Here is a 21,097-nt window from a genome sequence, read left to right as displayed (position 1 = left end):
TTCTACTGATGACTGAGCACACTGTTCTGAACGACATTACATCAGCATTTACATAATTTGCAGTTTAATAATTGTAGCTGTTATGAGGAGTATGTTTTTAGGTTGTTTAGTACCTCCAAGTAGGTGTGGCATAAGCAAGCCATTAGTGTTTATTTTCCCCCGAACAGCAGGTCAGTTATTGAAGTGTGGATGTACAGTTAATAGAATATAGTGACAGACCTAGTCCACTTCACGACGCAGTTGAGGCCGTTCAGAAAACATCAGGTGGTAAATTATGATATGTATTTGTAGGAAGACTGTTAGATGCAGGTGAAAAACAACCAGACAGTGAAGTGGCTGCATATTAAGGTTCAAATTATCACAATATATGTACCTATACACCTAACACTCTGTATATCAGATCTGTACTGAAGACTGGAAACAGGTACGGCTCTCCTTCCAGCACTAAAAATAATTTCCATATACACTACTGGAAATTGAAATAAGAACACCGTGAATTCATTGTCCCAGGAAGGGGAAACTTTATTGACACATTCCTGGGGTCAGATACATCACATGATCACACTGACAGAACCACAGGCACATAGACACAGGCAACAGAGCATGCACAATGTCGGCACTAGTACAGTGTATATCCACCTTTCGCAGCAATGCAGGCTGCTATTCTCCCATGGAGACGATCGTAGAGATGCTGGATGTAGTCCTGTGGAACGGCTTGCCATGCCATTTCCACCTGGCGCCTCAGTTGGACCAGCGTTCGTGCTGGACGTGCAGACCGCGTGAGACGACGCTTCATCCAGTCCCAAACATGCTCAATGGGGGACAGATCCGGAGATCTTGCTGGCCAGGGTAGTTGACTTACACCTTCTGGAGCACGTTGGGTGGCACGGGATACATGCGGACGTGCATTGTCCTGTTGGAACAGCAAGTTCCCTTGCCGGTCTAGGAATGGTAGAACAATGGGTTCGATGACGGTTTGGATGTACCGTGCAGTATTCAGTGTCCCCTCGACGATCACCAGTGGTGTACGGCCAGTGTAGGAGATCGCTCCCCACACCATGATGCCGGGTGTTGGCCCTGTGTGCCTCGGTCGTATGCAGTCCTGATTGTGGCGCTCACCTGCACGGCGCCAAACACGCATACGACCATCATTGGCACCAAGGCAGAAGCGACTCTCATCGCTGAAGACGACACGTCTCCATTCGTCCCTCCATTCACGCCTGTCGCGACACCACTGGAGGCGGGCTGCACGATGGTGGGGCGTGAGCGGAAGACGGCCTAACGGTGTGCGGGACCGTAGCCCAGCTTCATGGAGACGGTTGCGAATGGTCCTCGCCGATACCCCAGGAGCAACAGTGTCCCTAATTTGCTGGGAAGTGGCGGTGCGGTCCCCTACGGCACTGCGTAGGATCCTACGGTCTTGGCGTGCATCCGTGCGTCGCTGCGGTCCGGTCCCAGGTCGACGGGCACGTGCACCTTCCGCCGACCACTGGCGACAACATCGATGTACTGTGGAGACCTCACGCCCCACGTGTTGAGCAATTCGGCGGTACGTCCACCCGGCCTCCCGCATGCCCACTATACGCCCTCGCTCAAAGTCCGTCAACTGCACATACGGTTCACGTCCACGCTGTCGCGGCATGCTACCAGTGTTAAAGACTGCGATGGAGCTCCGTATGCCACGGCAAACTGGCTGACACTGACGGCGGCGGTGCACAAATGCTGCGCAGCTAGCGCCATTCGACGGCCAACACCGCGGTTCCTGGTGTGTCCGCTGTGCCGTGCGTGTGATCATTGCTTGTACAGCCCTCTCGCAGTGTCCGGAGCAAGTATGGTGGGTCTGACACACCGGTGTCAATGTGTTCTTTTTTCCATTTCCAGGAGTGTATTAGCAACATCTCGTATGCAGCAATGTAAGATATAAAATCCATCAAAAGGAAACTTGTGATGGACTACGTTTTTCATTGTAAGCTTTTCAAAATATGTGCCACTTAATGCTGAAGCATCACCAGCGAAAATAAATCCAGTTCATTATGGAGTTATGATGCGATACTATAAGATGTGAAAAAATCTTTTTTTTTCAGTGAATAGTTTCCTTAGAATTGAATGAGAAAGAATGCATAGTGGAGAACAGAAGTGAACCTAAGACCAATGGTTTTTAATTTTTATGCAAATAATGAAAGATTTACTGAGAGACTAAGTAGACAGACGGATATAGCTTTACTTTATTCGCAGATAGCCGTCTCTTTTCAGAAAAATCGGCTTACTTAAAATTTGGTTTTCCCCTCCTCTGTCTATCCCTCGGGTGACACTGTTGCATGGAGCGACCAGCACTTCATGTTGCGCCGAGTGATGTGACAGAAACACATGACCGCTTTGTTTCACTGTTGTCCCAGTCTGAATCAGTCAAGTCGCTTGAACTAAGTTTCTATATGGGTTGTTTCTGCATTGTATCACGAATCGCATCAGGTATCATCGCATATTCTATCACTTCAATGGGAACCGCACTTGGAGGAAAGTGCCTTTTATGCATGCGCAACATGAGTTACCGAGTCCAGGCAGCATACATCAGCTGTCTTACTTTCACTATGGCACGCAAGTCAATGTCTGCAGTTCGATTTGTAACGTTGACGCCATCTGACATTCTTACAAGCTGTTGCAATTTATTCTGTCGCATGTCTAGCAGTCGAAACGCTACGATCGCGGAGCGAACAGTTTTGTTACAGGAAAATCAGTCAACCTCGGAAGAGTTCAGGCGCTGATGAGCTCCAGAAATAGCTTGGTTTCCCCAAGCCAAAAAGTCCCTTAGAGCTGAACAGTGACGAATATGGGACTGAGAAGTGAAGTGCTGTATTTACAATAATTGTGCAGCTTAACTGAATTAATCATCAATTAAACACATGAACTGTCGAAAGTCAATTCTATAGATTTTCATTCTTAATGCTTCACTCATTTACTTGAGATTTTTCCTCAGCATATGAGCATCGGTTCCCATCCTTCCACGATGGAATTCTTATTTTCTTTACCGATTTCAGACATCGACAAACTATTTGTGAGTGCGAAGTTGCCAACAAAACTACCAGAAACTAAGAAACTGTCTCCAACGGGTACATAAAGAAACCCACGGAATCCACAGAAGCGTCTGCAGCGATATTTGCATATGCACAGGAACGCCTCACTCACTGCTTGCAGAATTATAGCGTCTGACTACTACACGGTAGTTACTCACTGGACGTTACGAACACAGCTGGGCAAGTACCGTGTTTCGAACAGTAGCCACCTCTTCACTGTACAGGGCACATGTCCAGAGGAAAAGACCTGCCCATGTGGCAGAATGCCACTCATGTAGAACTTATCTTGAAAGAAATTTTTGGTCTAAAAGATCTGCATACTGGACAAAATACTAGTCATCCATAGAAAACATCACGCAAATTCGGTGTAATACCAGCTGTAGCCCTCAAAATGTCCTTGATTCAGCGAGGAAGACACGTCCAGCTGAAGCCACTCATTAGATCCCGTAGAGCTACCAAATTGTAAGGATATTAATTGCCATGTTAATCCCCCTTTTCAAATAGCCTAACACTTTTTCTGTGGGATTGTGATCAGGCGACGTAGGGGATAGTCAGAGTGTGGTAAGGTGCCTGAGTGCTCGTCAAACCAATGCTTTCAGCCTCGTGAACACGAATGCTGTCGTCTTGGAAGATGGGAGTATCCACAGCATATTTATCATGCGGTAGTGGAAGTAAACGAGACAGTTGCTCATTAATAAGGTGAACTGAACAACTCTGTTCATGTTCACGGTAATCTGAATAAGTGGACCCAAGTCACGATAAGGAAAACACCTCTCACATGAACTACACCCTACAAAGTTAAGCACCTCAATGGCTCACCAGTGCGCTCGACGCCTTGGGTTATTTGAGAAGTAAAGTCAGGACTCATCCAACCACAATATTCTTCTCCATTTTGTGTGTTGTCTGGGTCACTGGAGACGTTCAGCATTATATACCACTGTGAGCAATGACCTTTTCCGAGGTACCCAGCTCCGAATGTGCGTTGTACTTCCCTTCGTTATCTTCACTCGGAAACTGATGGAGATGGGACTGCATTCTATGGCAGCGACAGTTTCTGTCTCATTTGAAACCGAATGTTAGTGACAAGGTGTGGCAGTTGACTCCAGTCCCTGTCGGTGAGGATATGTTTAGGATGATGTTATATGACTGTGAGTGGTAAACATGCCTTGTAGACATACTGGACAGTCTGCGTTGAAGCGGCAACAAATCGGGTATCTTGACTTTCGATGTGGTCGTGGGCGCCCTGACAGGATAGTTCCTTATGCCATTCTGTGACGTCTCCAGGTCGGCCCATCTTCCGCCCAACCGAATCGAAGTGCACGCAATTTCCTTGCATGACTTACGTCAGTGCTCCAGAACCACATAAAGTGTACTACATCTACACCAGTGGTTCCTAACCTTTCTTAGACCTTTACCCTTACGTACAATCAGATATCAGCTAACACCCGCGCCCTCCCCCCCCCCTGCCATCTGTTGACCCCCTCCCCCATTTTATCTCCAAATTCAGCATCTAACTAAATTGTAGAATAAAAGACCTATCTTGGAACACTTTTATTTTTAAAATGATGAAATATGAATAATGTTTAGTTTTGTGTGTGTGTGTGTATGTGTGTCTGTGAGTGTGAAAAGGTGATGAAGGAATGAAGTGCTACCCAGAACTCCTCTGAACACATAGCTAACTATACACAGTGAGAACACATAGCTAACTATACAAAGTGAGGGTACATACACACTTGATACAGAACATGCTTCCCCTGCATTTCTCCTCTACATTGAGTACCTGCTTCACCTGCATGCTGCAACACCATTCAAGATGAAACAAGTTCAGATGTGTGCACTATAATTACTGTTCGTAAATCACTTCATTGCTGCACTCCTTATTCTGAACTGGCAGAAATTGGACGACTTCAAGCTGTTAATGCTTTGTGTCTAACCATCCTAACAATAATACGAGTAATAATAGTAATAGTAATAATGAGACTGTATGCAGCACTACAGTAGCCCATATGTAGTTACCGCTGTCTCGTGCTGTCATTTAATTAATTTCTCTGCTTCTAAGCAAGTAATGAAACAGTTTATGGTCTCCTGCAAGTACTACACCGAAGAGCCAAAGAAATTGGTACACCTGCCTAATATCGTGTAGGGCCCCCGCGAGCAGAAGTGCCTCAGTAAGACGTGGCATGGACTCGACTAATGTCTGAAGTTGTGCTGCAGGGAATTGACACGATGAATCCTGCAGGGCTGTCCATAACCCGTAAGAGTATAAGGGGTGGAGACCTCTCCTGAACGGCACTTTGAATCACAGATATGCTTATTTATGGGGCGTTTGGCAGCCAGAATAAGTGCTTAAACTCATACGAGTGTTCCTCAAGCCACTCTGTAGCAATTCTGGACGTGTGGAGAGTCGCATTGTCCCGCTGGAAATGCCCAAGTCCGTCGGAATGCACAATGAACATGAACGGATGCAGGTGATCAGACAGGATGCTTACGTACGTCTCACCGGTCAGAGTCGTATCTAGACGTATCCGAGGTCCCATATCACTCCAACTGCACATATCCCACACCACTACAGAGTCTCCTCCAGCTTGAACAGTTCCCTATTGACACGCAGGGATCATGGATTCATGAGGTTGTTTCCATACCGTACACGTTCATACGCTCGATACAATTTGAAATGTTTCCAGTTATCATTAGTCCAGTGTCGTTGTTGACGGACCCAGGCGAGGCGTTAAGCTTTGTGTCGTGCAGTCATCAAGTATACACCATGGGCCTTCGGCTCCAAAAGTCCATATCTATTATGTTTAGTTGAATGGTTCGCACGCTGACACTTGTTGATGGCCCAGCATTGAAATCGGCAGTAATTTGCGGAAGGGTTACACTTCTGTCACGCTGAACGATTCTCTTCAGTCGTCGTTGGTCCCGTTCTCACAGGATCATTTTCCGGCCGCAAATATTGAAGATTTGATGTTTTAACTGATTTCTGATATTAACAGTACACTCGTGAAATGGTCGTACGTGAAAATCCCCACTTCGTCGCTACCTCGGAGATGTTGTGTCCCATCGCTCGTTCGCCGACTGTAACACGACGTTCAAACTCACTTAAATCTTGATAACCTGCCATTGTAGCAGCAGTGACCGACCTAACAACTGCGCCAGACACTTGTCCAGAAGTCCACAAGTATCTGCATTATATCTGAGATTTGCACTTCTGATAATAAAATTAAAACGATTTGGAATATTGTGAAAAGGCAAACAGGGCAACCGAGAGCACAGGAAGACTGTATTTTTATCAAACACAATGAAAAGTTTGTTAACCAGAAATCAGAAGTAGAAAGCATTTTTCATAATCATTTTTTAAGTGTGGCAGATAAAATAGGATCAAGTTATTCATTAAAAAATGCGGAGCAGTATATGGGAGAGGCAGTACCTACGCAGTTTGATGAAATTGAAATTCAACCCACCTCTCCTACTGAAATTAGGAATATAATAAATTCACTCAAAAGTAAAAGCTCACATGGAATTGATGGCATTTCCAACAGAATACTAAAAGCTTGTTCCCAACAAATAAGTAGGATTCTCAGCCACATATGTAGTAGCTCACTGCAAGAGGGCATTTTTCCAGATACAATGAAGTATGCTATTGTTAAAACATTGCATAATAAAGGGGATTGATCTGATGCTAACAACGACTGCTCGATCTCACTTCTGACAGCTTTATCCAAAATTCTTGAAAAAGTTATGTACTCAAGAGTAGCATCACATATTTGTAAAAATGAACTACTAACAAAATGTCTGTTTGGTTTTCAGAAAGGCTTTTCAACAGAAAATGCTATATATGCTTTCACTGATCAAATATTAAATACATTGAATAACTGAACATCACCCATTTGGATATTCTGTGATCTCTCAAAGGCTTTTGATTGTGTGAATCATGAAATTCTTCTAGATAAGCCTAAGTATTGTGGTATGAGTGGGACAGTGTAAAAATGGTTTAATTCATACTTAACTGGAAGAATGCAAAAGGCTGAAATTAACAGTACAGGTAGTCTGCAAAAGCAAGCAGAGTCCTCTAACTGGGGAGGTATCAAGAATGGTGTCCCACTGGGTTCAGTCTTGGGTCCCTTATTGTTCTTATATATATTAACGACCTGCCACTCTGTATTCATGAAGATGTAAAGCTAGCTCTTTTTCCTGATATTACAAGTATAGTAATCACACCCAAGAAACAAGAATCAGCTGAAGAAATTGAAAATAATGTCTTTCAGAAAATTATTAAGTAGTTCTCTGCAAATGGACTCTCACTAAATTTGGAGAAAACACAGTTTATACAATTGTGTACAGTAAATGGCATAACACCATTGATAAATATAGACTATGAACGGAAGTCTGCTGCTAAGGCAGAATACTAAAAATTTCTGGGTGTGTGCACTGATGAGAAATTGAATTGGAAGAACCACATTGATGATGTGCTGAAATGGTTAGATTCAGCTACTTATGCTACTAGGGTTGCTGAAAATTTTGGTGGTAAACATATCGGTAAATTAGCCTACTATGCCTATTTTCGTTCACTGCATTCATATGGCATCATATTTTGGGGCAATTCGTCGCTAAGAGAGAAAGTATTCATTGCACAAAAGCGTTTAATCAGAATAATAGCTGGAGCCCACCCAAGATCACCTTGGAGACATTTACTTAACGAACTCGGGATATTCACAGTACTTTCGCAATACATATATTTACTTACGATTTTTTCCATTAATAACCCGTCCCACTTCAAAAATAACAGCGAAGTGTATAGCTACTATACTAGAAGAAAGGATGATATTCACTATTCTGGATTAAATCTCTCTTTGGCACAGAAAGGGGTGAATTAAGGTGCCACAAAAATGTTTGGTCATTCGCCAAACAGTATTAAAAGTCTGACAGATAGCCAACCAACATTTAAAAGCAAATTAAAAGAATTTCTAAATGACAACTCCTTCTGCTCAATAGATGAATTCTTAGATATGAAGCAGTAACTGCAAATAAATAAATTATTTTGTGCAAAGGAAACTTATGTTAAAGTGACACATTCCACATCATTACGAAATCTCGTATTCATGATCTATGGAAAAAGGATAAATGTATGTGTATGTACCTGATATTCACAGTACACGCGTGAAATGGTCGTATGGGAAAATGCGCACTTCATCGCTATCTCGTAGATTTTGTGTCCCATCGCTCGTGCGTCCTTTATAATATCACGTTCAAACTCACTTAAATATTTATAATCTATCATTGTAGCACCAGCGACCGATCTGACAACCGAGCCAGACACTTCCTGTGTTATATAGGCGTTGCCGACCACAGGGCCGTTTTCTGCCTGTTTACACATCTCTGTATTTGAATACGCATGCCTATACCAGTTTCTTTAGTGCTTCAGTGTATATGTCTTACTTTTATCATCAGCGGTGTGCTGGACGAAGCACAGCATATGTGTTTAGTGAATGGACTATGTGAAGAAGCTGTAACCACCATAGTATTAATTGCGAAAAAGTAATTATTGCTAACTTATATAATCAATATTAGATTCCTACAAAATGACGATAATAGCAATAATTATTTGAAAATAATTTAGTTTCGTGAGTGAAACAGAATCTAATCGTTTAGTTTTTATCCCTCAGAAAATTTCATTTTAGCCCTCAGAGGGGAATTATCCCCAGATTGGGAACCACTGGTCCACAGCGACGGGTGTGCTCTTTTAAGGGAATGGCTATATGGCGTCCGGTGAGCTATGTTGATATTCTGTTGAGAGTTAGGATTCCAGCAAGTTGTTCGTTTCCTGTACGTGCAGCTGACGTTGAGAAGCTGTCGCGGCTGGCATGGACTGATGATGAAGAGGAGCCCGAGGACGCGGTGTCGGCGCGGTCTGCGGCGAGCTTGGACACTGCTGACGGCCTGGTGTTTGCCGGCCACCAGGCGCTGCCGGACTCCCCGGAGGTGCGCCAGCTGCTGCAGCGCGCCGCCAACATCAGGAGGCGAGCCAGGCAGCTGGTCGCCCACATCTCCAGCCTGTGAGTGTACATGTCTGCCTCTCACACCTCACATCTTACTAAAGATTTTTCAGTCGCCACAGCAGCTCTTGCTCCAAGCTGTTCCTAGAATCAAGTTACCTCAGAGAGTAACTTTCTAGCCTAATAACGGTGCAGATTTACCGAATGCTAGTTAGAGACATCCAACCTGACACCAAATGTTAATCAAACATTCACGAGCATATTGGCCTTAACTTTGAAAAAATAATTCAATTTTCAGTCCTGACCAAAAATGTCAGAGCCATATGTACAAGGTAGTCAAAGACACAGTTCTGACACTGGAAAGAAGAAGGAAAAAATAGACTTTACTTGATTCCTAGTACACTTTCTAACGTTTGCAACTTGGAGGCGACTATACGAGGTGCATTCAAGTTCTAAGGCCTCCGATTTTTTTTCTCCGGACTGGAAAGAGATAGAAACATGCGCATTGTTTTAAAATGAGGCCGCGTTCATTGTCAATACGTCCCAGAGATGGCAGCACCGTACGGCAGATGGAATTTTACCACCAGCGGCGAGAATGAGAACTGTTTTAAATACTTAAAATGGCGACGTTTTCCTTACTTGAACAGCGTGCAACATTCGTTTTCTGAATTTGCGTGGTGTGAAACCAATTGAAATTCATCGACAGTTGAAGGAGACATGTGGTGATGGAGTTACGGATGTGTCGAAAGAGCGTTCGTGGGTGCGACAGTTTAATGAAAGCAGAACATCATGTGACAACAAACTGAAACAACCTCGGGCTCGCACAAGCTGGTCTGACAACATGATCGAGAAAGTGGAGAGAACTGTTTTGGGAGATCGCCGAATTACTGTTGAACAGATCGCCTCCAGAGTTGGCATTTCTGTGGGTTCTGTGCACACAATCCTGCATGACGACCTGAAAACGCGAAAAGTGTCATCCAGGTGGGTGCCACGAATGCTGACGGACGACCACACAGGTGCCCGTGTGGCATGTTGCCAAGCAATGTTGACGCACAACGACAGCATGAATGGGACTTTCTTTTCGTCGGTTGTGACAATGGATGAGACGTGGATGCCATTTTTCAATCCAGAAACAAAGCGCCAGTCAGCTCAATGGAAGCACACAGATTCACCACCACCAAACAAATTTCGGGTAACCGCCAGTGCTGAAAAAATGATGGTGTCCATGTTCTGGGACAGCGAGGGCGTAATCCTTACCCATTGCGTTCCAAAGGGCACTACGGTAACAGGTGCATCCTACGACAATGTTTTGAAGAACAAATTCCTTCCTGCACTGCAACAAAAACGTCCGGGAAGGGCTGCGTGTGTGCTGTTTCACCAAGACAACGCACCCGCACATCGAGCTAACGTTACGCAACAGTTTCTTCGTGATAACAACTTTGAAGTGATTCCTCATGCTCCCTACTCACCTGACCTGGCTCCTAGTGACTTATGGCTTTTTACAACAATGAAAGACACTCTCCGTGGCCGCACATTCACCAGCCGTGCCGCTATTGCCTCAGCGATTTTCCAGTGGTCAAAACAGACTCCTAAAGAAGCCTTCGCCGCTGCCATGGAATCATGGCGTCAGCGTTGTGAAAAATGTGTACGTCTGCAGGGCGATTACGTCGAAGTAACGCCAGTTTCGTCGATTTCGGGTGAGTAGTTAATTAGAAAAAAAATCGGAGGCGTTAGAACTTGAATGCACCTCGTATGACTCATGTTGTTTTATCCATGGGACACATTTCAATTTGGAATTGGACGAGAAATACGTTAGTCGTTATCACCAGCACTGTGCACCACAATGCAACACACAATTCTTACAGTTGGTCTGCCAGACACTTCCCTGATTTTGGTAACTAGCCAGGCACTGACCAACAAGTGAACGGCAGCACCCAGTGCGTGTCATGGCGTGACGGTGTGCCAGTGTATTGCTGCAAATATCCTTTATAAGGCATCGAGCCTTCTTCACGCTGTTAAACACGCAACAGGCTTAGTCATGTAAGAGCGTTTTCGTACAGCGTGCCATTCGTTGAGATGCAGAGAGCTGGAGTGATTCGCTTTACATGTGACCGTATGCATCCATTCGTAGGTACACAGATAAGTTTAAAAAATAGGCGGGACAAGGACCTAAAGGCTGCAACATTAAAAAAAGAGATAAATGTTCAATAATTAGGTAAGTATTTCCGTATAATATATTAAGAACAACGTAGATAAACTGATACATCTGCAGTCAGAAGCAATGTTCTGCCCATCAAATGTACCAACTTTGCGCTGGTAAATTACCAATATGCTTCAACAAAATAATAACTGGTGTGACAAGAGACTTTACGGCCTCATTCAATGGATGACAAGGGGGAGGGGAGGGGGGGGGGGCAGGAAAATCGAAACACAGTTCAGAAAGCAGCAGTGTGGTGGTAATATACAACAATGAAGACCACAGGGATGAGTATTTTCGAAATGTACAGCTTGGACATGCGCTAGGTTAGGTGACCCTTTGGTTTATCAGCTGATTGGGACCTATTGGCACACCATATTCTGACTTACTTGCGCTATCAGAAACTCATTTGGGATCTTTCATGTCGACTACCATTTCTGGAGTGACATTTATAATCGATAATGGCAGAACAGCTGACTTATATGATGCAGAGTTGCTATACAGAGTGAACATTAATAAAATCGGCAAACTGTTGACACTGATTCTTGACTGTAAATGGAGGAAGAAAGGTCCTATGAACATGTGTCCCCAAAATGCATTGTTGTCACGATAGATGACGCTGATTAATGACAGTTTCTCTGACTACGTGCCCTGTATTCCTTGTGTGTTGCGAGTTGTGTGACTGACGTAGCGTAATGTAAGCAGCAGAATGGTCCGGTATTCATATTGGGGATAAGCCGATAAGCTTACGTCTAAGCATATGCAAACGGCCGAGACGCATCACGGCTATACAGAAGTAAGTACTCTCACAGACTACCGCATTACACAACAATTCAGGCCCTTTTCGGGCGTTCGTGTGATCATGGGTCCTTTCAGACAGACGAATATACAGAGAGACGGCGGACTTTGCGAACAACAGATTTGGAGGATTGGGTTCTACAGGATGTTAAGACGAACCCTACTACATGTTCCAGGCAAGTGGCCCGCCAACATGATGTGAGCCACAGTACGATTATGTGTATCCTGTATGACAACTGCTACAATCCCTACAACCTGAAATCCCATGGAGGACCTCTGATCGCCTGTTGTGACTTGGATGCAGTGCTGCTCTTTACTGTGTTCTGAGACTATTTGTTGAAGTTGCACGCATACCGTCCATTTCCGGACACATCTTCACAGTACCATCTTTCCTACATTTCCAGTCAGGAATCCGTACCTGCAGTTTGTCAGTTTAGATAATGTTCACCCTGTATACACTGGATGGGCTCGTAATGGATATGACAATAGTCATATAAATAATTATGGACATTTCTTAGAAACACTTTGTTGAGTACCACTGGTCGTGTATGTCATCTGGGGATGCACATTTGTGAGAATAAATTTAAATTTCTTCGAGTAGGCTCATTCTTTTACCTTTGTTGGCCAAATGAAGCACTTGTAGATTGTCTCTTAACGTTCCTCTTTAGCTATATATAAGGCAAATGTGGATTTGCTTAAGTTCCTTAAAGTGAAGAGCATCCATGTATTATCAGAATAGTATACTGAAATTTCTTCCTGTTTGGCCAATGTATACCTTCGAAGGTGAAATGAAGTTAAGTTTGGGTATTTCTGATAGATTGTGTGACATACTGTCATTGTTAACAGTATGGATGGCTTTGTTCTTTATTTCGTTATTTTTGCAAAAGCTGATTCTAATATTTGTTCCTCAGAAAAAGTTTGTTTCTTTATACGACAGTTTTCCTAAAAAGTGCCTGCTCACATATATGGATGTTAGCTGAGCTGTGGTGTTATTTGGTGTTGGTTTGCCTTTGTGATTGGTTATGTGAGAATTCATTTCAATATTTAGCTCATCTATTTGTTTTGGACTGTAGTTATTATTGTAAGCAATTGACACTATTGAAATTTATATATGTTATTGAAGTTACTTTGGAAATCCAGGAAATTTAAATCTTTGACTGCCTGGTGTTCCTACGTGAAGATGATATACTGTTTTATTTTATTCATTTCTTTTGCAAGGTCCTCAATTTTTTCTGTTGTGTCACCAAATAAAATTAATATCTGATCTACATATCCTTTTTAATATATCGCCTTTATAAACTATCTGGAGGTTTTCTTTAAATAACTTCCATTTTAAGTTGTTTATGAAAATGTCATCAAGTAAATTAGCAAGGCAGCTCCCATAACTAGGGCATCTTTCTGTTGGAACCTTTCATTTTTAATTGAAAAGTAGGTATGTGATAGTACTAGTGTTAACAAATCAATGTACTCAAATATATCTAGTAAAGTTAAGATCTGTGCTTAAGGAAGTCGTTTTTAATAATTCCTATTGTTTCCTTGACAGTTACATTTGTGTAAAGGCTAGCGGTGTCAAGTAATGCGAATTTAGCTCTCTTTGGAATCTGAATGTCCTATATACATTCATTAGTTCATTTTGTACTGAGTGTGTCTCTTCAAATCTGTACATGTTGCTATAAACCAAATTCAGTTTCTTGCTGATACTGTAAGTTAGTCTGCTCTGAGAACTTACAATAGGTCGCATCAGGTAACTCTGTCTGTTGATTTTAGGTCATGTTCACAACCGTGGTGTTGAAGGATTCATAACAGTGCAACCGATCAGCTATGGAGGAGGTCGTATCTGGTTGGAAAAGCAGAATATTAGTCATCAGAGCTCCAAAGAGCGGTGAAGCTTGACCAGAATTTATACATACCTACCACTACATATTCTAAATTAAAGCATCCCCCCACTGAGTATGTGAAAGTGAACTGATATACTGATTCACAAGGAAGATTTATAAATATTTTGTGCAAATTGACTGAACGCAGATGAATTCAAGTCTGTATGTCAAGTCTAATCTCCGTACATACTGCAGGGATTTTGATGCATTTTTCATTAACAGATACACTAATTCATAAAGAAGGTTTGTGTGTAACTAACAAATATTTCATAGAAGATGGGTAAACTCTAAGGAATTAAACACTCGCCGCGTTTTTCTGTCGTAATATTAAGGCTAAGCGCATGAACTACTGTAGGGATTTTGATACAGCTTTCATTAAGAGACAGACTGATTCTCGAGGAGGGTTAGAATCTGTAATTTATTACCACTACACCAGACAAGTCATATGGTATAAATACTTATTGCTACCTGCGCAAAGCAGGAGTAAATCGTCAGTAGTTTATATTTTATTTGAACACTGGAGGAAGTGTTCTCCATTACTACTGTTAAAAGGTGAAATATCAGAAAATTTTTCAATTTGGACCCAAACAGCATGAAGGTGAACTGATATACTGATTCACAAGGAAGATTTATAAATATTTTGTGCAAATTGACTGAACGCAGATGAATTCAAGTCTGTACGTCAAGTCTAATCTTAGTACGTACTGCAGGGATTTTCATGCATTTTTTACTAACAGATACACTGATTCATAAAGTAGGTTTGTGTGTAACTAACAAATACTTTATAGAAGATGGGTAAACTCTAAGCAATTAAACACTCGCCACGTTTTTCTGTCGGAATATAAAGGCTAATCGCATGAAATACTGTACTGTACCTTTCCTTCCCCCACTGCTTCGCTCACTTCGCAAAATCTTTCTTATAAAAGTTTCCATTGGCAAGATGTTTAGGCTATGTGATTTCGCGATCTGACAGGTCCCTTACAGAGTCTGAAAATGATTCTCAATGATTCACACTTTTGCGATTAAGAAGAAGACAAATGCTGGATTGATTTCGTCGCATGTAATCATGAATATAAGTCGTATGGACCTTCAGATGTTTCCTGAAGACAAGACAGGCAAAAATCCATATCCAAACCAATTTTTACTTTGGAAAAATTCTTAATTTAAGTGGAGTAAAAATCTGATAGTATTTCTGTTAATTTCCACAACTGCAGGGTGTTGCTGGGAACATTGAACTTGGACATACCTTGCAAGCTTGGTATTTGCTTGTTTCTGATCACTTGATAAATATTATATTTTCATGTACATGTATCAAAATAAGAGCAAATAGTGAAAAGTTCAGGAAGGACCATAAACTCATTTTAGGGATAAGTAAACTTCAAGAGGCACAAAGGAAATGCACAAATAAAATTAATATATGAAGTGTGTGTGTGGAATGTTGACAGAAAAATAAAACCTATGCAAATGTGTGGTTTTTATTTGTCCCCACTTGTGCTTTTTAGTGTGGAAATTACGAGTAGTTTGATCTAATCAGAAAGATCATTGCACATTTTCTACATACTTATAGCATTAAATGATCGTTGCTGTTTTCCCAAACTTCGTTCTGATTTTTAAATTATGGGGTCTACTAGACCACACTAACGTAGTAGTGCGACTTCAAAGTCAGCATAGTTTGAATGTAATCTGGATAAATGGACTAGCATTTCAAGTCCTCTTTTTTGAATACTAATTACTGAATTAACTACTCTGACACCTCTCACAATTTCATAGGACATTATCAGCGATTTCAGAATAATGCTGATTATTATTTACTATTGTTATTAACGGTATGTTTTCGGGTGTACAGCAGATTCAGTTTCATGCACGTTTCGACCACCAGCCTAGTCGTCTTCTTCAGGTGTTGCAAGCTGTGTTGTTACACATACTCGCTGAGTGGAGTCCAACCAGATTGTGAAATACTGTTGGTGTAGAGCCGATATTTATAGCCGAGTTAGGGCACCCGCACCCGTTACGAAGTTTGATGTTGTTTTGCTACTGAGAGACACACTTTTATTTCCATGAGACATATGTCTACATTCTCTTAGTGTTTTCCAGCGTTGTTGGATGGGATGGCCTTGGCGATGTTAGTAAAGTGAGTGCTGGACCCAAAGCCTTGTTTCAATCTAAACCTCCGTCAGGGTTTAATACGTTTAACGACTCCTATATTTCGACAGACTCCTTAATTACGTTGTCCCGGAAACTGGAAGTATTATGCTGTGATACTCATCTCGTTGTGTTCAGTTTTGATTGCGTTTGAGGCTGTGCTAAGGCAGAACTGGTTTGCTTGGTTGTTTTAGTCGGGTGTGTCGCTAATGTTCTGTGTGCGTGTCCTCGAGTGCTGCAACAGCCTGCCCAACGTAAGGCATGCCGTTTCGTCAGTTGTCGAAATATTGTGCATAAAATTGAACCACAACTGATCTGTATGCCCGAACGCACACCATTAATCAATCGTGCTAAGGAAACCCAAGATCTAATAATAATAATAATTATTATTATTATTATAATGGATACATAAATCAACAAATCACTTGGGCGTTCCATTATGGAATATTGCTCAAGTGTGTGGACCCATACAACATAGGGCTATCAGGGGATGTGGTATGTATACGAAGTCAGCCAGAAGGAACGATGACAGGTTTGTTTCACTCAAGGCAGATTGTCACGGAAATGTTGAAAAACCTGAATTACTAGACTCCTGAAAGGAGAGGAAAAAATCTTGTGAAGTCTTCTTACAAAATCTCGAGAACCAGTACTAAATTAGGACACAGATATTCTTCAGCCCACTATTTATTGCTTCCGTTGGTACCACGGACACAAAATTAGATTAATTACAGCACGCACAGAGGCGTTAAAGTAGTCATTTTCAATATCTGACTGGAGCATAAAGGAAACCTAACATGTGGTACAATGCTAAGTGCTCTCTGCCATGAACTTCTTAGTGGTTTGCAGAGTTGGTGCATCAGGAGCCAAAACGTTATAACCACCCACTTAATACTGTGCTGCTCCATTTTTGCAGAGTAATACAGCGACATTCTGTGTGGCATGAATTCGACAAGTCCTTTATAGATTTCCAATGGTATGTGGCACCATATAACTACGCCCAGGTCCCGCAATTCCTGTAAATTACGGATCAGTCGTTTGTAGCTGCTGACCTGGCGCCCAATAGCGTTCATATGTGTTCCTCCGTGTTCAGAGCAGGCGGATTTGATGGAAAGCGACCAAACGTGAATTCACTATCTCACTTCTCAAACCAGGAGCGCAACAAGATATAAAGTGTCTCTGTAGTTACGCAAGGACATTGTTGAAAGCGTAGCACTAACATGGCCATCGAAACTAATATACGTATAACAGGGGGCCTACCGATTTATCTTTTAACTTACTTCAGTTACTCGTTTAATTAGCGTGATGCAGATATTCCACTGATTTGATGATTTAAAATAGTTTTGTGTTGTCAGTAATTACAATTTGATACTCAACCTACCTGTTTAGAATGCTTTTCTAACAAGAATTTATAAGTAAGGGGGCCTACAGACGCTGCTTTCCATGGCGCACTTAACACTTTTCTATTTCTTATTTCTGCTTCTCTTGTCACATGACAATGGAAATTGTACATAATACAAATGGTTCAAATGGCTCTGAGCACTATGGGACTTAACATCTGAGATCATCAGTCCCCTAGAACTTAGAACTACTTAACCTAACTAACCTAAGAACATCACACACATCCATGCCTGAGGCAGGATTCGAACCTGCGACAGTAGTGATCGCACGGTTCCGGACTGAAGCGCCTAGAACCGCTCGGCCACTACGACCGGCGTACATAATACACCTAGGATCTTACCTTCACGATACCATAAGTTCAAGATTGTTTGTATGATGTGTTAAAGTTATATTTAACAAAATATTACAAATGAAGAAATTTGACCTTTGCCTAGGCCTGGAGAAAACAATCTATTGTTACGGGACAAAATTCCACACAAAAAGAATTTATTATAATTAAAACAGACTAAGGGAGAATTACGGTATTTGTCAAGCTATTGCCATTATTCAACTGTATAATGTTTTACTATAGCAAAATTATCAAAGTCATAATCATCATCATTGTCTCCACCGTCGTACTCCTATTCAGTATCAAACCACAGCACAAACATATCATTAATTTTAATACAAAACATTTTAACATAAGGAAACACATTGTATTATTATTATTATTTGGCCTTTTCGTGCCACCATTTTCTGAATTTTTTTAGGTACAGTCCATATTTCTGTTTCGTCTTCATTATAATGAAGACTTGATGTGACGGAAAATTATATTTAGATTGCAAAGTTGCTGAAAGAGGTTCCATTTTTGTTTCAATGAAACCCACTGTCCTCCCTATATTTATTTTCTCCAGCTGTGTCAAAATTAAATTATGACAAGCTATGAATTAGAGAGCCCAGTTTTCCCCTGCCTCTTGGGTTTCTATATTCAGTGGGTGGTTTACGTCATTAGTTTCGACAGACTGGTATGATAAATGTTGGAAGTGTTTAAACGTAAGGCCATAGAACATAGAATCCAGACTGATACAGCGCTCCGCCAGTTTAGTTTCCCCTGTAAAAAAATTGAATCGTTCGATGTGAAATAGTGAACTACGTATAAGTTAAGGTCCATTAAAAATATTAAATAACATTAAAACCAAAGAACTAAAAGACAAACGTTTTCAGGCAAAGGTACACGTGTGGACATTTGCCCTGTGGCGCTGATTTCTGAACTTCTGGTATCAGCTGCCATGTATGGCAACTTGCTAAACTAACAAGAAGCTTAAAGCGTGAGTTAGGCTATATATTTAAATACGAGGTGTTAGTGATTCTTTGGGATTTTGTTATAGCAGATACCCATCAATTACATGGTAAATACTTAGATCGTAAGGTCCAAAACCCTAACTCACATCGTATCCCGAAAGCTTCAACACTAACACAATACACCTGACTCTTCCACAATAAAAGCTCTCAACTGAAGTTTCAGAGCTGCCACACTACACTTACATGTAGGATAAACACTAGATTTGGACGTTTGACTCATGTACCCCTTTGCCCCCTCTTACCCCTAAATTTTTGTTAGAATGTATTTAGTACTCCAGATTAAAGATTGAAACTACTTTTTTTTATTAAGCTGAGGTTACCTATGTGATTAAAATGGTGGTTATGGCTGTCAGCTTTTTTACCTACTGTATATAATTTATGCTTAGGGTAGTGAAAAGAAATTTTCATTAGTTAGCAGAAGATTTTACAGTTCAGCTACAAATTTCTGAATTCACTTACTCATATTCTAGAATCTGTGGAAATGTGATTATACTTTTATTTTGTTGCTTATTCTTACAGGCACACATAAATACTGTGCAGTTAATTAAATCTGTTGTTTGATAACTGCTAAACAGTGCAAGGAAATTCATCATGACATTTTATTTCCTCACACAGAAATTACTGAAATGCCTGACTCTAAATATTAGTTGATGAAGGCAACATGATTTTTGTAACATCAAAGAGGAGTAATATAGCATTTGCGTAATCTCACTTGCAGAACCTCAAGAATGTACTTGGAGTAAGGAATCTCTGAATATTCTACTGCCCCTTTGCGTCACCCTCGTAGGAACCATGAAGACAATGTTAGACTAATTACAATACACACAGAGGCTTTTAAGCAATGATTTTACCCATACTCCATGAGTGGATGTACGAGGGTCACTCCAAAAGAAATGCACACTATTTTTGTAAAAATACAGTTTTCATTCTGCATGTGTGAAAGTTTTACAGTGTGTAGATACATCCTTCCCGCTTGTTTTCAAACTTAGTTCAACCTGTTCCCTTGAGTGGCGCCGTCACAGCATGTCTTCAAGATGGCTGCTACACTTCTTCGTCAGAAGCAACATGCTGTCATAGATTTCCTGTGCTGTGAAAACGAGACAGTGGGAAACATCCACAAGAGGTTCAAAAAGGTGTATGGAGATGCTGCTGTCGATCGCAGTACAGTTAGTCGGCGGGCAAGCAGGTTACGGGATGAAAACAGGCACGGCAATATTGAGGATTGTCCTCGCAGCGGCAGGTCTCATACTGCACACACTCCAGACAATGTGGAGAGAGTTAAAGAATTGGTAACTGCTGACAGACGCATCACAATGAACGAATTGTCACGCTACGTTGGGATAGGGGAAGGAAGTGTTTGCAGAATACTGAAAGTGTTAGCATTAATAAAGGTTTGTGTCAGGTGGGTTCCCGCGATGTTGATAGTGGTTCACAAAGAAACAAGAAAAACAACAAAAAACACTGAAACACCCGCCTTACAGTCCTGACCTGGCTCCATGTGACTATCATCTCTTTGGGAAACTGAAAGACTCTCTTCGTGGAACAAGGTTTGAAGATGATGATTCCCTTGCGTACGCTGACAAACAGTGGCTCCAACAGGTTGGTCCAGAATTTTACCGTGCGGGTATACAGGCGCTGGTTCCAAGACGGTGTAAGGCAGTTGATAGGGATGGAAATTATGTGGAGAAATGAAAATATTGTTCCTAAAGGATGTATCTACACCCTGTAAGACTTTCAGACATGTACAATAAAAGATGAATTTTAAAAAAATAGTGTGCATTTCCTTTGGAGTGACCCTCGTAATAGGAAAAAGTGCTAAAAGATGAGTCCTCAGCGGTACACTTCGTATCAGTTTTCAGATAGTAGCTATAGATGTAGTAGATGTAGATGTAAATGTGGCTGTATTCCACAGACAATGGGATCCATAGTTTAAAGTATCGTAATAAGCAGTGTAGCTTTAGCAACTGGCGCCCACCATGTGATCGCGTGGTGCGGCGTAGCGCGCCACTTCCACCCCTTGAGCCGTGTGCTGCAGGTGGCCTGCCCCTCTGCCCCTGGCTGGCTCGCTGCTGGGGGCGCTCAACCTGAGCTCAGTGCCCGCCGCCGACTGCCAGTACGACCGCCGACCCAACTGCAGGCGCAGCCTGCGCTACCGCACGCTGGACGGCACCTGCAACAACCCGCTCAACCCCGTCTGGGGCGCAGCCAACACCCCCTACACGCGACTCCTGCCGCCTGTCTACAGCGACGGTGAGTACCGACTCGGCAGCGTACTTAACA

The 21,097-nt window shown here is 42.0% G+C and overlaps 1 protein-coding gene across 1 annotated transcript in view; it reads left to right on the top strand.

Annotated features, from left to right (window-relative positions):
• Window positions 1-21,097, top strand: part of LOC126198283 (peroxidase-like) — a 187,754-nt gene that overhangs the window by 9,830 nt on the left and 156,827 nt on the right. Inside the window, exons 2-3 of the mRNA XM_049934712.1 lie at window positions 8,905-9,124; window positions 20,853-21,067. Coding sequence (XP_049790669.1) covers window positions 8,905-9,124; window positions 20,853-21,067 — 435 coding nt within the window. The remainder of the gene's footprint in view (window positions 1-8,904; window positions 9,125-20,852; window positions 21,068-21,097) is intronic.

Source organism: Schistocerca nitens, chromosome 1 (assembly GCF_023898315.1).
Source record: "Schistocerca nitens isolate TAMUIC-IGC-003100 chromosome 1, iqSchNite1.1, whole genome shotgun sequence".
Taxonomy (NCBI): Eukaryota; Metazoa; Arthropoda; class Insecta; order Orthoptera; family Acrididae; genus Schistocerca; species Schistocerca nitens.
This window is presented reverse-complemented; position numbering and strand designations above follow the sequence as displayed.